Source organism: Solanum tuberosum, unplaced genomic scaffold, assembly GCF_000226075.1.
Source record: "Solanum tuberosum cultivar DM 1-3 516 R44 unplaced genomic scaffold, SolTub_3.0 scf00018, whole genome shotgun sequence".
NCBI lineage: Eukaryota > Viridiplantae > Streptophyta > Magnoliopsida > Solanales > Solanaceae > Solanum > Solanum tuberosum.
The window spans coordinates 2,326,282-2,340,083 of NW_006238944.1; the positions used below are offsets into that span (position 1 = coordinate 2,326,282).

The 13,802-nt window shown below is 33.7% G+C and overlaps 3 protein-coding genes across 4 annotated transcripts in view; all 3 read left to right on the plus strand.

The window, feature by feature from the left end:
• LOC102582686 (U11/U12 small nuclear ribonucleoprotein 48 kDa protein) overlaps positions 1-12,001 on the plus strand; it is a 26,617-nt gene extending 14,616 nt beyond the window's left edge. For both annotated transcript variants that reach the window (XR_001471877.1, XR_001471879.1), the window contains one exon: positions 11,925-12,001. The gene's annotated coding sequence lies outside the window, so the exon portion shown is untranslated. The remainder of the gene's footprint in view (positions 1-11,924) is intronic.
• Positions 1,812-4,047, plus strand: LOC102582342 (U-box domain-containing protein 9). The gene is made up of 2 exons (XM_006340420.2): positions 1,812-2,069; positions 2,909-4,047. The coding sequence occupies exons 1-2, from the start codon at positions 1,812-1,814 to the stop codon at positions 3,980-3,982; spliced, it is 1,332 nt and encodes a 443-aa protein (XP_006340482.2). The 3' UTR covers positions 3,983-4,047.
• Positions 9,086-10,843, plus strand: LOC107058296 (U-box domain-containing protein 9-like). The gene is made up of 3 exons (XM_015303832.1): positions 9,086-9,176; positions 9,224-9,315; positions 9,731-10,843. Exons 1-3 carry the CDS (start codon positions 9,086-9,088, stop codon positions 10,802-10,804), a joined length of 1,257 nt encoding a protein of 418 aa, XP_015159318.1. The 3' UTR covers positions 10,805-10,843.
• Positions 12,002-13,802: the final 1,801 nt, after the last annotated feature.

The window sequence follows — 13,802 nt, forward strand, 5'->3', positions numbered from 1 at the left end:
ATAAAATTGAAATGATCAATCTCTGAGTTAGAAATGATTTGATTATGTAGCTGCAGAATATTTATTTGATCTGCATAAAGCTCGATTGCAAATGAGCTATTTGTTTACATATGGAGGCACAACAATATCTTGGTATTCAAAGAATCAAGCATTGGCAACCACTTCTTCAAATCATACATAAATAATATTGATCTATGAAGTAAGTCAGGAGTGTGTATGGTTAGAATCATGATCTATCATATTCAGAAAATATGTGATTTTCCTTTGGCAAAGGATATTCTAACCACCATATACGGAAATAATATACAGCTCAGTTGAAGGGAGGATACAATCAAAAGAGGTCGGACAAATCATATTTCACCAAAAGTACTTTTCACACATGATCTTCAACAAAATGGTGAGATAGACGTTCAAAGACTCATTCAAGTGATAATCTTGTAAACTTATTCACTAAGGATTGCCAATATCAATATTTGAGAGGTTGTGATATAAGATTGGAATGCATCGTCTCCGAGATATCAAGTAAAGTTTTTATCGGGGGGAGAAAAATACGCGTTGTACTCTTTTCCTTAACCATGGTTTTATCCCAATTGGGTTTTCCTGGTAAGGTTTTTAACTAGGCAACATTCAAAGCGTATTAAAGATATGTGTACTCTTTTTCCTTCACTAGGTATTTTTTTTTCACGGTAGTTTTTTTCTAGTAAGGTTTTAACGAGGCATATTATCTATGGACATCCAAGGGGGAGTGTTATAAAATAATATATTGTGGATGTCCATTACATCAAGAAGTTACTCCATTATTTTCCTCCATTATGAAGATAACCATAACCTCCATAACCTCCACCTTTATAACCATTATTCTTGTATCCTTTCACTTCCATAACCTCCCCATTATATTCATGTTAATGTCATGTTTAGGACTAACCTCTTGTATGCCTCTATGTTACACTATAAATAGAGGCATAAAGGTTCATATTGTATACACTTGAAGACTTGGAATAATAAGAAAAGTTCTCATCTCTTGTCTCCCTATTTCTATTGCTTTCATCTTGTATATTTCTTGTCTAATTTTGCTTTAGTTTTACAACAGAAAAGGGATTATTAACTTTTTTTTAAAAGTTAGCCACCTTTTTTTAAATGGAGGCGCGACGGCTTGAGCCTGGTAAGGCTCATGCTGTCATATAATTTTGACGTCGTTAATGGCGTAACACCAATGTTTCCCTTTTGATATCATCCTTAAATTGTTTACACTTTATAAATTCTTGATCAATTTTGTTGGACTTTTGACTCTGGACTCATCATATCACACATAAAATGTATTACTTCCTCAGAGAAAACTGCTAACGGTTGAACTATATGCTCTATGTCAATCAATAACTTGTCGAATGTGAGACCCGCATCTAATAACGACGTCAGAAGGTTTTTCGTGCCGTTGAGTGCATTTCTCATGCTGAACTAATTTTATAACTTGAAAATATTTTTAAAATAAATTTTCAAAATCTAATTAAATTTTATGACGAAATAAATTTTTAAGGATACATTTTTATAATCTGATCTAAAATATATGGTCAAACTTTTTTTCGAATACATGAAAACGTTTCATTCCATTTTAACTTTTTTTTTTTAAATGATGGTAATTTTTTTATTTTTTTTAAATATTGGTAATTGAAGAAATAGAGAAGGTGGTTAATGAGCTAAAGAAAGAAAGGAAGTGGAGGCGAATGTAACAAATTCTGTAACCACCTGTTATAGTTAGTTATATATATGTACTACAAATTACAGTAGTTTTCTGTTAAAATTCATAGTACTCAATGGCGGAATCGAGCAAACAGGGCGGAAGATTGCAGGCGTTGGCGTGGGTGTCGGCAGATGAACTGAAAAGAGAGTTGCAGAGAAGGGTGAATTGTATAGTTGAAGACGCTGATTACAGTATTGAAGACACTGATGAAGCCATGCATTATTTGAGTGCTCTAAAAGACTTGAAATTGAGAGCTACTCCACCTCCTGAATATCTTTGCCCACTTTCTCATCAGCTTATGAAAGACCCTGTTGTTTTGGCTTCTGGACGGGTAATCTTCAATTCATTCAATTTTGTTATTGCGTTGTTGTTTATCTGGGTTCAAATGTCTAATTTTATTGCTCTTCAACTCTGCTTTGTGCTTCTTGAAATTATTTGTAGTTTCATTGAGTATTTGTTATAAACTATAGTTCTTCATTCTCATTATGCGATTTCCAAGAAAAAGAATGCTGCATATTGTTGTGTTGATTTGCAGTAGTGATTGTTTGTTATGAATATAACCAGAGGCGGATTCGGAATTATAAAGTTGTTCAACTGTATTGTAGTTTAAGTGCATCTGCTGATCAATGGCGTGGTGTTCATCTAACCATCAAGAAAAGGAAAAAAAGAAGGGAAAGTTAACTATAAGGTCAAGGGTACCTCGTTAGGAAAAGGTGGGAAAGCCGGGGGAAGAGGGGGTTCGTCAGAAGGTTTGGTTAATATTACTTTCATAGTGTTACCAATCTGTTGAATGGCATGGTGTTCATCTAGCCATCTAGAAAAAGAAAAAAAAAAGGAACGCCGGGGAAGGTTTGGTTAAAATTGCTTTCATAGTGTTGTTTGGGAATCTGTACAATTTTTCTAGCAGTCTTACAAGGTCCATTTGTAGAGTCAAGAGTGCAAAATCACAAAGCTACCTCTTCCTGAAATTATACTCTGGCTAGATTTACTTGTATTGTATTTGGTTTCCACAAAGCTACCTCTTCCTGATATTCATTTGACAAACTACTTCATTAAATTAGCGTTCCTAAAGTCTAGGAAACACAGATGCCAAATTTCATTCATCTTTGTACTTGGATTGTTTAGGATGGTTGTTTTCGTTAAAATTTTGCATGTTATTGTTGTTTGCAGACATATGACAGACCATTCATTGAAAGGTGGTTCAAGATAGGTAATCGAACCTGCCCTGAAACAAAGGAGGTTCTCTCCAATTTAGATCTCATCCCAAATCTTCTAATGAGAGAACATATTTCACTGTGGTGCAAGGAGCATGGAATTGAGCTGCCTGATAAGGACCAGGGTATAATCACAGAAGCAGACCGAGATCATTTTAATTCACTGCTTCAGATATTGTCGTCTAATGATGATGTTCCGGAGAAGATAAAGGCTGCAAAACAAGTTCGTATGCTAACTAAACAGTTTCCATTTCTACGGGCTTTTTTCGAAGAGGACAGTATTGCTGTTACCAAATTGCTAGATCCTCTAATGTCTGGAAATGTGAATGATCATCCTAAACTACAAGAAGATTTGATCACAACAGTTATGAACATCTCATTACATGACGCCAATAAAAAGCTTGTAGCAACAAATCCTGTTGTCATTCCTTTACTTGTTGAGTCTTTGACGTCTGGAACACTTGAAACAAGAAGCAACTCTGCTGCTGCTCTCTGCGCATTATCATTACTCGAGTCAAACAAGTGTATTATAATGAAGGCAGGTGCTCTCGAGCCTTTAGTTAAACTCCTGGATGAGGGACCATTGTTGGCCATGAAAGATGCTGCTGCAGCAATTTATAGTCTCAGTCTTGTCAAAGAAAATAGGGCTATAGCTGTTTTTGAAGGAGCAATAAAGGTGATTATGAAGAAGATCACTGGTCGCATACTCATTGATAAAATGTTTGTCCTTCTTGCCATGCTGTCCAGTTATGACAAAGCTATTGAACAGATGATAAAGCTGGATGCAGTCTCTTGTCTTCTTAGTATCATTAAGGAGGACACAAGTGATAACAGTAAGGAGCACTGCATCGCAATTCTTCACACACTGTGTTATAATGACAGAACAAGGTTGCAAGAGATGTGGAGAGATGAGAGTGTTAAAGGGACCATAGCTAATCTTGCCCTAAACGGGACCACTAGAGCCAAGAGGAAGGCGAAAGAAATTGTTGAGCGGATTGACAAATATTTCTCTGGTGCGCAAACTAGTTGAGGCTGAATCTTTTGCATATGTACATTCTTAATCACCCCATGTAAGTGATGTTGCTTCTCATTAGACCAAAATTCGTCCTTGTAGGAAAATATAGATTCTTTTGCTTGTACATTAGTGTGAAATTCTGAGTAGTTTGTGTCACCTTTAAAGACAGATACATCCTGCTTATAATGTTGAAATTGCTTTACTATTGGTTTTGCTATCTCCAGTGTGAAAGGTGAAGATATACAAAATATTTTCAGATGGTTTAGTGTTAAATGGATTGTGTCTGAATTTAGTTAATTACAAGAATCCAGTCAAATTATCTTCCTTGCTGATGAAGGGGCTCTGAAAATAGCAGGTTTAGAGTTACATCAAACATTTAAACCTCATTGCAAAGACTTGATATGTTTCTTTATAGATGTGAAACAAATCTTACAATTTCAGCACAATACAAGCATTTAAAACAACAACACTTCAAGTTTGCCCTTGTTCACTCTATTAGGTCCCTTGTCGTGTGATGAGTTCTTAAAGCTTGAGTTCTTGAAATACAAAAATCAGTACTGACATGAAATCTCGATGCCTAGAGGTACCTGAATTGTGCCAGTTAGAAGAAACTTGTTTTTTGGTAAAGGAATTTTTCCCTGTGAACAATAAAGCATCTAATGATAAGCACTTCAAGACTGACATGAAAGTTCATATACAAGATAAAACAAATTTTTATTTTAGAAAGTTTTATCTTAGTATACATGCGCTAGGTTGACTCCGCATATGAAGGACCATTGTTTGATAGGAAGGTACTGTGAGGCTGATTGAATAACAAGAAAATATGTGGCTTCCTCCGGTTCTTCAAGGAATAAATTAACGAATTTGCATAAGGAACAGCCGCTGTATACCATTGATGTCGACCAAAGAAATCGCCACGAGGTAAAATTCAAGTTTTCTTCTGATTCTTTTATTTTGAAGTGTAAATTGTGAAATAATTTGAATACTTAACATGATATTGGAGTTAATTTTCTTAAAATTTAGGGGTTTTTTGCTTGCTTGTTTTTGAATCGGATATTTCTATTATTTGAATCTGCCTAAGCTTTGAACAAATGTTTATAGTTTGTATAAAATCTTTTTTTTACCTATGAACAAGAAACCTTTGATTTTTTACCGTTGAACAAGCAACAGATGTTTATAGTTTGTGTAAAAATCAATGTTCCTAATATCTAGTTTATCTCTAAATATCCAACTAAATTTATTGTTTATTCATTAGCTTCAAGTAACTAGTTTAATTTTTTCCTCGACAGCAAGACTAAATTTTTGTATGGATATAACGGCAAATACTCGTAAATGAAACATAGGATAAAGATTTTCGCTATAAAATTGAAGTAACTAGATTTTCATAGAGAATGGATTAATACTCTCTTATAGATACATTAAACAAGCTGTCATTTAAAGAATTAAAAAAAATATTATTAAATAAATTAAAAAAATGTGACATGGCATCCTAGTAGGAGAGAGATAATGTATTTTTTGTGTCAAGTATATTTTGAGGAAAATAAGCAAAGTTGGGTGATATTGTAGTCCTAAAACAAACATAAGTGATATTTTTAGATTATTTTCCAAACATGGGTGCTATCTAGGGAAATTGGCTCTGAGATTTCACTAGCGGCTCAATATGGTCCATCGTCTCCACTCTCCAGTAATGGCGAACCTGATCTTTCTAATAGATTGTATCTGCTAAAGAACATTTCTTGAGCAAACAGATTATAGCAGATGGTGTTTTTGATGTTGTTAGGCTAATGGATAAAAAGTACTAACTTTTAATTTACACAAAAATTTCACAAAATTAGGTGAGAAGATATATATATATGCCGGCTAGAAAAAGTAATAGTAAATCTACCCGACTATTTAAGTGAAGATACCTATATTTTGTGGTAGCTGAAATAGTTTTTATTCAATGATATCATATAAAAAAAAAAGAAAATTTTCCTTTAAAAGTTTGATACTATATTTATATATGACACGGATACTCCTAATTATTTCTGTAAAATAAATCAGTAAATTCAAATATGAAGATACATATGAAGACACATTACAGAATAGAAAAAAATACGAAATAATTTTTTCAATACCAATCACATGACGCCATGAAGGCATATAACCTATGATATTCAACTACTATATCAACAATAACAAACAAATTAAGATGAATGTCAGAGATGTAAACTTTTAACTTGATAGTTCCCAAACTTTTAACTTGGTAGTTCCCACTTTTATAGTAAAATACTACAAGATATCATTTTATAACTCCCTCCAAATACACAAATAACATCGCATTTATCTATAGCCGTAAATAATTATAATTACAGTACATTATTAAGAATAAATCAATTAATGAAAATTCTAAAATCAGTCTTCCAAAGAAACCAACTTCCTCCTTTTCATAGCTCATGAATTTCTGCTAGCACTCCATACGGTGATAGTGGTCTTCATATATCATCCAATGACTGTTGAATGTTGCATGTAAATTGATATGACAATTATTCAATTCCAGCATGTATCAACTCTACATGTTTCTCCTCTCCCATCTCCCATTTTCTTTATTTCATGCAAAAGGAAAAATTTAAAGGAAAAGAAAGAAAATGAGAAGGAAGGCCAGATTCTCAACTAAAGAAACGAAACTTGAAGGAAATGGAAATCATTTGTTACCTTTATATAGTGTTTTTTTTATGTTCTTTGAAATTCCTTTTAACATAATATGTATTTATTAACCTACAGTTACATACTTAATGAACTATTCAAATTCTACTGATTGTTATATTAACAAATAATTTAATAGTGTTAGAATTTGATAAGTCAAGTTAAAGAAAATGAAGTTACATACTTAATGAACTATTCAAATTCTACTGATTGTTATATTAACAAATAATTTAATAGTGTTAGAATTTGATAAGTCAAGTTAAAGAAAATGAAAAGACAAATTATAGGAATTGCAAAAAGTTAGGTAAAGTAATACATGATGTGTTAATTTAAAGCAATTAATCATGTATTATGTGAATTCCTTGGAAACATTTGTCTGAGCATTAAAGTACCACTTTTCCACTTCCAAATCACGTTCAATTTATGTATATATATATATATATATATATATATATATATGATGTATTGATACTATATATTATGTATAAATGGTGTATCAGACATTTATATACACTGTTTATGCGATACTTATACATTGCAAATTCTAAACAATCCAAATTTTAGATATACTGAGGTTGTTGATGCCTTCATTGATCTGTCAAAACTAGAGGTGTCAAAATGAGTCAAAATATAAGGGGATTCCAAATATAAGTAAATTCGCTCAAACCGTCCAGAATTTTATGAGTTGGGTTCAAGATAATTTGAATTAGGTTTAATCTCAACCCATCCAAACATTAACCCATTTTAAAAGAATTTTCAATTGAGTACAATTTAATCACCAATTTCAATCCGTTTTTAAGATACTTTACTTGCATTGATGTAATGTATGTTCATATATTGAAAGTATGAATTACGATCTATTTTATATATTCTAAGATTTATCTATATATTTGTAACTTTTTTTTTTTTTTTTAAATCTTGAGTTGAAGTTGAAATTTAAATTGTGGTTATAAACTTAAATAACACTCTGTTAAAATTATTGAGATTAAGCGGGTCAAACTGGATGGGTCAAGACCCAATCCATTTTTTAGCCCATTTGAGCCAAAGTAAACTTGGGCGGGTCAGGACTCAACTCGATTTCTATTTCAACCCATTTTAATATCTTTAATTTCAACCCAACTCACCCATTTGACACCCCTAATAAAAACCCTCGACAACTTCATGAGACTCGATCCGAGGAAGACCTTCACTTGATCTACCTCCCCATTCTCATCTTCGAAAATGACCACCAAGGGTAACTAATTACCATGTTGTCACTACCCAAAATTCCATTAGGCCGTGAGGGATCCTGTTACCCAATAGGCGAACCCTGTTCTTTTATTATCAACTGACAACTGAACTAATGCAAAAATAATATTGAATAAAAAAAACTAATTTGTACAAGTGTGGAAAACTAAACTACAAAACATCGTGTATATACGGTTGAGAGAGAGTACTTGATATTTGAGGCATATCATTTCATGGTGTTGCATTGCATTGCATCTCATACAATATCTTTCATTCTTATTTGATTATGTGCTTCATTAGTGTATGGACATTTCAAGACATTTGATTATTCATAGTTGATGGAACTTGGCTGATAAGTGTAAAGTAAACTTATAAAATTAAAAGATGATTTTCTTATATACTCCTGTCACTACTTCTTCGTTGTCGATCTATGAGATATACTGAGTACACGTGATTTCGTACTTATACTACACTTGCTGCACTCTTTTGTGGTGTAGATTGAATTTCGAATTCGAGTGCATTTCTTGGAGCTTTGAATCTCAGTTTGGATAATCTTGGAGTTGTGGTGAGCTGCTTGGATATTCTGCGACCGACACCTTCATCTATCTCTATTTATTAGATTGTTTTGGTATTCTGATAGGATATTTCTTATGTCTAGACTTGTTATATAATTTTAGACTTGTATTGCTCTTGTACTTATGACATTAAATCTTGGCTTGTAGTTTAATTTTCTGCATTTAATACTTATGAAATACTTAATTGTTGGGATATTCTACTTGTCACTTACTTTTCCCATTATTAATATTGAATTGAATTGGGATATTCTACTTGTGATTTTTCATCGTTATAGTAACTTATTGAAATTATTTGTCGTCTATGTAGTTTCATTTATTTGTTGTGTAAATAAACTAACAGGTAGGTTGTTGCTTTTGTTTAGGAGTGTCATTAAGTTGTTTCCTAGTCTTTAGGTTATAGGAGTAGTGAAGTCAGGTTTTAGATTCAGAATTATTAGGAGAATAAACTTGTTTTTAATTTGTAAGGTTTTCTATTTAAGGAGTCTAGTAACTAGTGCGTATTCTGAAGTATCAATAGAGAGAAAATTTCCACATTTGCGAGTCTTTTCCTTTCATCTTTGCTGCAGTTAATTTTCTATCACTCTTATAGTTACAAATTACAGTTGTTTTCTGTTTAAATCCGTATTACTGAATGGCGGAATCGAGCAGACGATTGGCGGCGGATGAACTGAAAAGAGAGTTGCAGATAAGGGTGAATTGTATAGTTGAAGACGCTGATTACAGTATTGAAGACACTGATGAAGCCATGCATTGTTTGAGTGCTCTAAAGACTTGAAATTGAGAGCTACTCCACCTCCTGAATATCTTTGCCCACTTTCTCATCAGCTTATGAAAGACCCTGTTGTTTTGGCTTCTGGACGGGTAATCTTCAATCTTATCTGTTTTCCTGGGTTCGAAGTTAGCTTTGAAATTATTTATTCTCTATATAGTTAGGGATTTTTGTAAAAGGATGATATGTCTGTCCCCTGTGAAAACATGACCAAGAATGCTCTGCATGTTTGAAATTTCCAGATCCAGAATTATAAAATTGTTCTACTACACAAAAGAAATGCAGTTGCCAATCTGCTGAATGACATGGTGTTCATCTAGATAAAAGAATAGGAAGAGGGGGTTCAGAAGGTTAAACTTTGCTTTCATAATGTTGTTTTGCAGTGTTGATTGTTTTTCATGAATATCACCAGAGGCTTATTCGGAATTATAAACTATATTGCGTTTTCAAAGTCTAGGAAATTTCATTCATCTTTCTACTTAAGATGGTTGTTATGCTTGTTTGCAGACATATGACAGACCATTCATTGAAAAGTGGCTCAACGAGGGTAATCGAACCTGCCCTGAAACAAAGGAGGTTCTCCCCAATTCAGATCTCATCCCAAATCTTCTAATGAGAAAACTTATTTCACTCTGGTGCAACGACCATGGAATCGAGCTGCCTGATAAGGACCACGGTGTATTCCCAGAATCAGACCGACATCATTTCAATTCACTGCTCGAGATATTGTCATCTAATCATGATGTTCCGGAGAAGATAAAGGCTGCAAAACTAGTTCGTATTCTGACTAAACGGTTTCCACCTCTACGGGCTTTTTTCGAAGGGGACAGTGTTGCTGTTACCAAATTGCTACATCCTCTAATGTCTGGAAATGTGAATGATCATCCTAAACTACAAGAAGAATTGATCACAACAGTTATGAACATCTCATTACATGACGCCAATAAAAAGCTTGTAGCAACAAATCCTGTTGTCATTCCTTTACTTGTTGAGTCTTTGAAATTTGGAACACTTGAAACAAGAAGCAACTCTGCTGCTGCTCTCTGCACATTATCATCACTTGAGTCAAACAAGTGTATTATAATGAAGGCAGGTGCTCTCGAGCCTTTAGTCAAACTCCTGGATGAAGGACCACTGTTGGCCATGAAAGATGCTGCTGCAGCAATTTATAGTCTCAGTCTTGTCAAAGAAAATAGGGCTATAGCTGTTTTTGAAGGAGCAATAAAGGTGATTATGAAGAAGATCACTGGTCGCATACTCATTGATAAAATGTTTGTCCTTCTTGCCATGCTGTCCAGTTATGACAAACCTATTGAGCAGATGGTAAAGCTGGATGCAGTCTCTTGTCTCCTTAGTATCATTAAGGAGGACACAAGTGATAAAAGCAAGGAGCACTGCATCGCGATTCTTCACACACTGTGTTATAATGACAGAACAAGGTTGCAAGAGATGTGGAGAGATGAGAGTGTTAAAGGGACCATAGCTAATCTTGCCCTAAACGGGACCACTAGAGCCAAGAGGAAGGCGAAAGAAATTGTTGAGCGGATTGACAAATATTTCTCTGGTGCGCAAACTAGTTGAGGCTGAATCTTTTGCATATGTACATTCTTAATCACCCCATGTAAGTGCTGTTGCTTCTTATGAGACGGAAATTGTTCTACGCCTTTTTCCCTATCCAAAGAAATAATTTTCTCTTTGATTTTCAAGTGGCATAGGGTATGTCTAAAACCTCAGGGATAATGTTCTTCGTGTGCACATCATTTATAGTAAGTTGTTCTTTACCATAGTGCTGGGTATAACTTGACCTGAAACCTAAACATTTGCTGCTGAGTTCCTTTTTTATTGTTGCACAGATCTAATGCTAAATCCTTTTGGTTTGTTGGTTGTGCTTCAATGTACAAGTGTAAACACAAGTTATTAAAGTAAGATTTGCTTGGTTCATGATTGGGTGAAGTATCTGGTTGTTGAAGACGACATTCCAGTTATGAGATTTGCTTGTATAAATGTACATTACTATACAGGAATAGTGTGTAGTATTATGGTAGCAATAGTTTTTCACCTGAGACTGCTTGATGCAGCTTCAGGTGTAGGCCTTTTGAGTTGTTTCTGTAATTCCAACAGCGGATATAGAAAGTGGGGCAGCCACATCTGCACTCAGAAGGTGCGAGAGCCACACCAAAAGATTGGATTCCTGTAGGTAGTAGTCAATAATAACAGAGCTGAATCCTTGAGCACTTTAAGCATATCCCTAATCAGTTTGATTGTTTTAGACAAGTCTTATAGGGAGGGATTCTTAAGTTGGCAAGTACAATAAAATCTTGATGCCTAGAGGTACCTGAATTGTGCCAGTTAGAAGAAACTTGTTTTTTGCGAAAGGAATTTTTCCCTGTGAACGAGAAAGCATGTAATGATATGCATGAAAGTTCATATACAAGATAAAACAAAATTTTATTTTAAAAAGTTAATCTTAGTATACATGCTAGGTTGACTCCGCATATGCATGTTGAGGATGACATTTGATATTATACAGGAATAAGATATTAGTTTTATGGTAGCAATTTTTTTGCTAAATGCATATTGGCAAGTATCATCATGTCATGTGCATTAGATATAATATTGCAGATATACATGCAGTTGATGCTGTTTCAGGTGTTAAATTTTTCAGGTTGCAGTCTAATTGTTTTTGTGCTTTTAATTGCAGACTTAGAAAGTGAGGCAGTCACAATAAAGATGTCCATACTAATACCCAAGTGAAGCATTGGGATCTTGAAGGTCTCCTAATTATATATTTTGATCCTATTGAAGAAATTTGTTTTTATTTTTTTGGCTCAATAATTTGTTTGCATGTGAAGGACGATTGTTGGATACGAAGGTACTGTGAGGCTGATCTCAAGATTTATTGAAAATAACAAGAAAATTTGTCCCAGAGTTTGCACTAATCTAGCCTTCTCTATAACTTCTGAGCCTTATGAATTTGTTGAGTGTGGTTTTCAAAAGGACAGAATCCAGTACATAAAGTTGGCTCTGAGATTTCACTAACAGCTCGATATGGTCCATCGTCTCCACTCTTCAGTAATGGCGAACTTGATCTTGCTAATAGATTATATCTGCTAAAGAACATTTCTTGATCAATACCTACAGCAAACAGATTTTGATGTTGTTAGGCGCGCTAATGGATAAAAAGTAGTAACTTTTAATTTACACAAAAAATTCACAAAATTAGGTGAGAAGATAAAACATCAGTCAATTTTGTTAACATTATTGCCTCAACTGATAGAGTGTGTTATTATCTCAAGGGATTCTTAGCCTATCTTTACGAGCAACAAAAAAGAATTTCAATAAAATGGTCATATGTATATTTAATGTATTGATATTGTATTAATACTATATATTATGTATAAATGATGTATCAGATATATACACTGTTTATGCGATACTTATACATTGCAAATTCTAAACGAGCCAAATTTTAGATATGCTGAAGTCGTTGATGCCTTCATTGATTTGTCAAAACTAGAGGTGTCAAAATGAGTCAAAACATAGGTAAATCCGCTCAAATCCTCCAGAATTTAATGAGTTGGGTTTAAGATAATTTGAATTGAGTTTAATCTCAACTCATTCAAACATTAATCCATTTTAAAAGAATTTTCAATTGAGTACAATTTAATCTCCAATTTCAACCTGTTTTTAAGACTCTTTACTTGCATAGTTGCATTGATGTAATGTATATTCTTATATTGAAGGTATGAATTACTATCTATTTTATATCTTCTAAGATTTATCTATACATTTGTAATTTCTTCTTCTTTTTTAAAAAATTCTTGAGTTGAAATTGAAATTGTAGTTATAAAACTTAAATAACACTGTTAAAATTATTGAGTTTAAGTGGGTCAAACTGAGTAGGTCAAGACCCAGCCCATTTGAGCCCAACCCATTTGAGCCGAAGTAAACTTAGGCGGGTCAGGACTCAACTCGATTTCTATTTCAACCCATTTTAATATCTTTAATTTCAACCCATCCATTTGACACCCCTAATAAAAACCCTCGACAACTTCATGAGACTCGATCCGAGGAAGACCTTCACTTGATCTACCTCCCCATTCTCATCTTCAAATATGACCACCAGGGGTAACTTACCATGTTTCACGACCCAAAATCTCATTAGGCCGTGAGGGAACTTGTTACCCAATAGGCGAACCATGTTCTTTTATTATCAACTAACAACTTAACTAATGAAGAAATAATATTGAATAAAAAAAACTAACTCGTATAAGTGTGGAAAACTAAACTACAAATATCGTGTATATGTATGGTTGAGAGAGAGTACTTGGTGTAAGCGTCTATAGTTTCAATCCTGAAATACAGTAAACAGGAAAAGAAAAATAGCAAGCAAACAATAATATTTGTATTTGAATTAATGCGAAGGTTACAATCTTTATAAAATCTCTTAAAAAGATATGTAATCCCCTGATTCTTCTCTCCACAGATGTTCTTGATTTGGCGGAATACTTGCGGCTCAATACTTGGAGCGAAGACTTCTTTGTATGCGGAAGACTTGCAGATCACCAATGAAGAGCAA

What these genes read in the sequence shown, in the direction of transcription:
- LOC102582342 (XM_006340420.2), top strand. Translation starts at nt 1,812, where the DNA reads ATGGCGGAATCGAGCAAACAGGGCGGAAGATTGCAGGCGTTGGCGTGG. An exon ending in TTGTTTTGGCTTCTGGACGG is followed by an intron (nt 2,070 to 2,908) that starts GTAATCTTCAAT and finishes TGTTGTTTGCAG; the next exon opens with ACATATGACAGACCATTCAT.
- LOC107058296 (XM_015303832.1), top strand. Translation starts at nt 9,086, where the DNA reads ATGGCGGAATCGAGCAGACGATTGGCGGCGGATGAACTGAAAAGAGAG. An exon ending in AGTTGAAGACGCTGATTACA is followed by an intron (nt 9,177 to 9,223) that starts GTATTGAAGACA and finishes AGTGCTCTAAAG; the next exon opens with ACTTGAAATTGAGAGCTACT. An exon ending in TTGTTTTGGCTTCTGGACGG is followed by an intron (nt 9,316 to 9,730) that starts GTAATCTTCAAT and finishes GCTTGTTTGCAG; the next exon opens with ACATATGACAGACCATTCAT.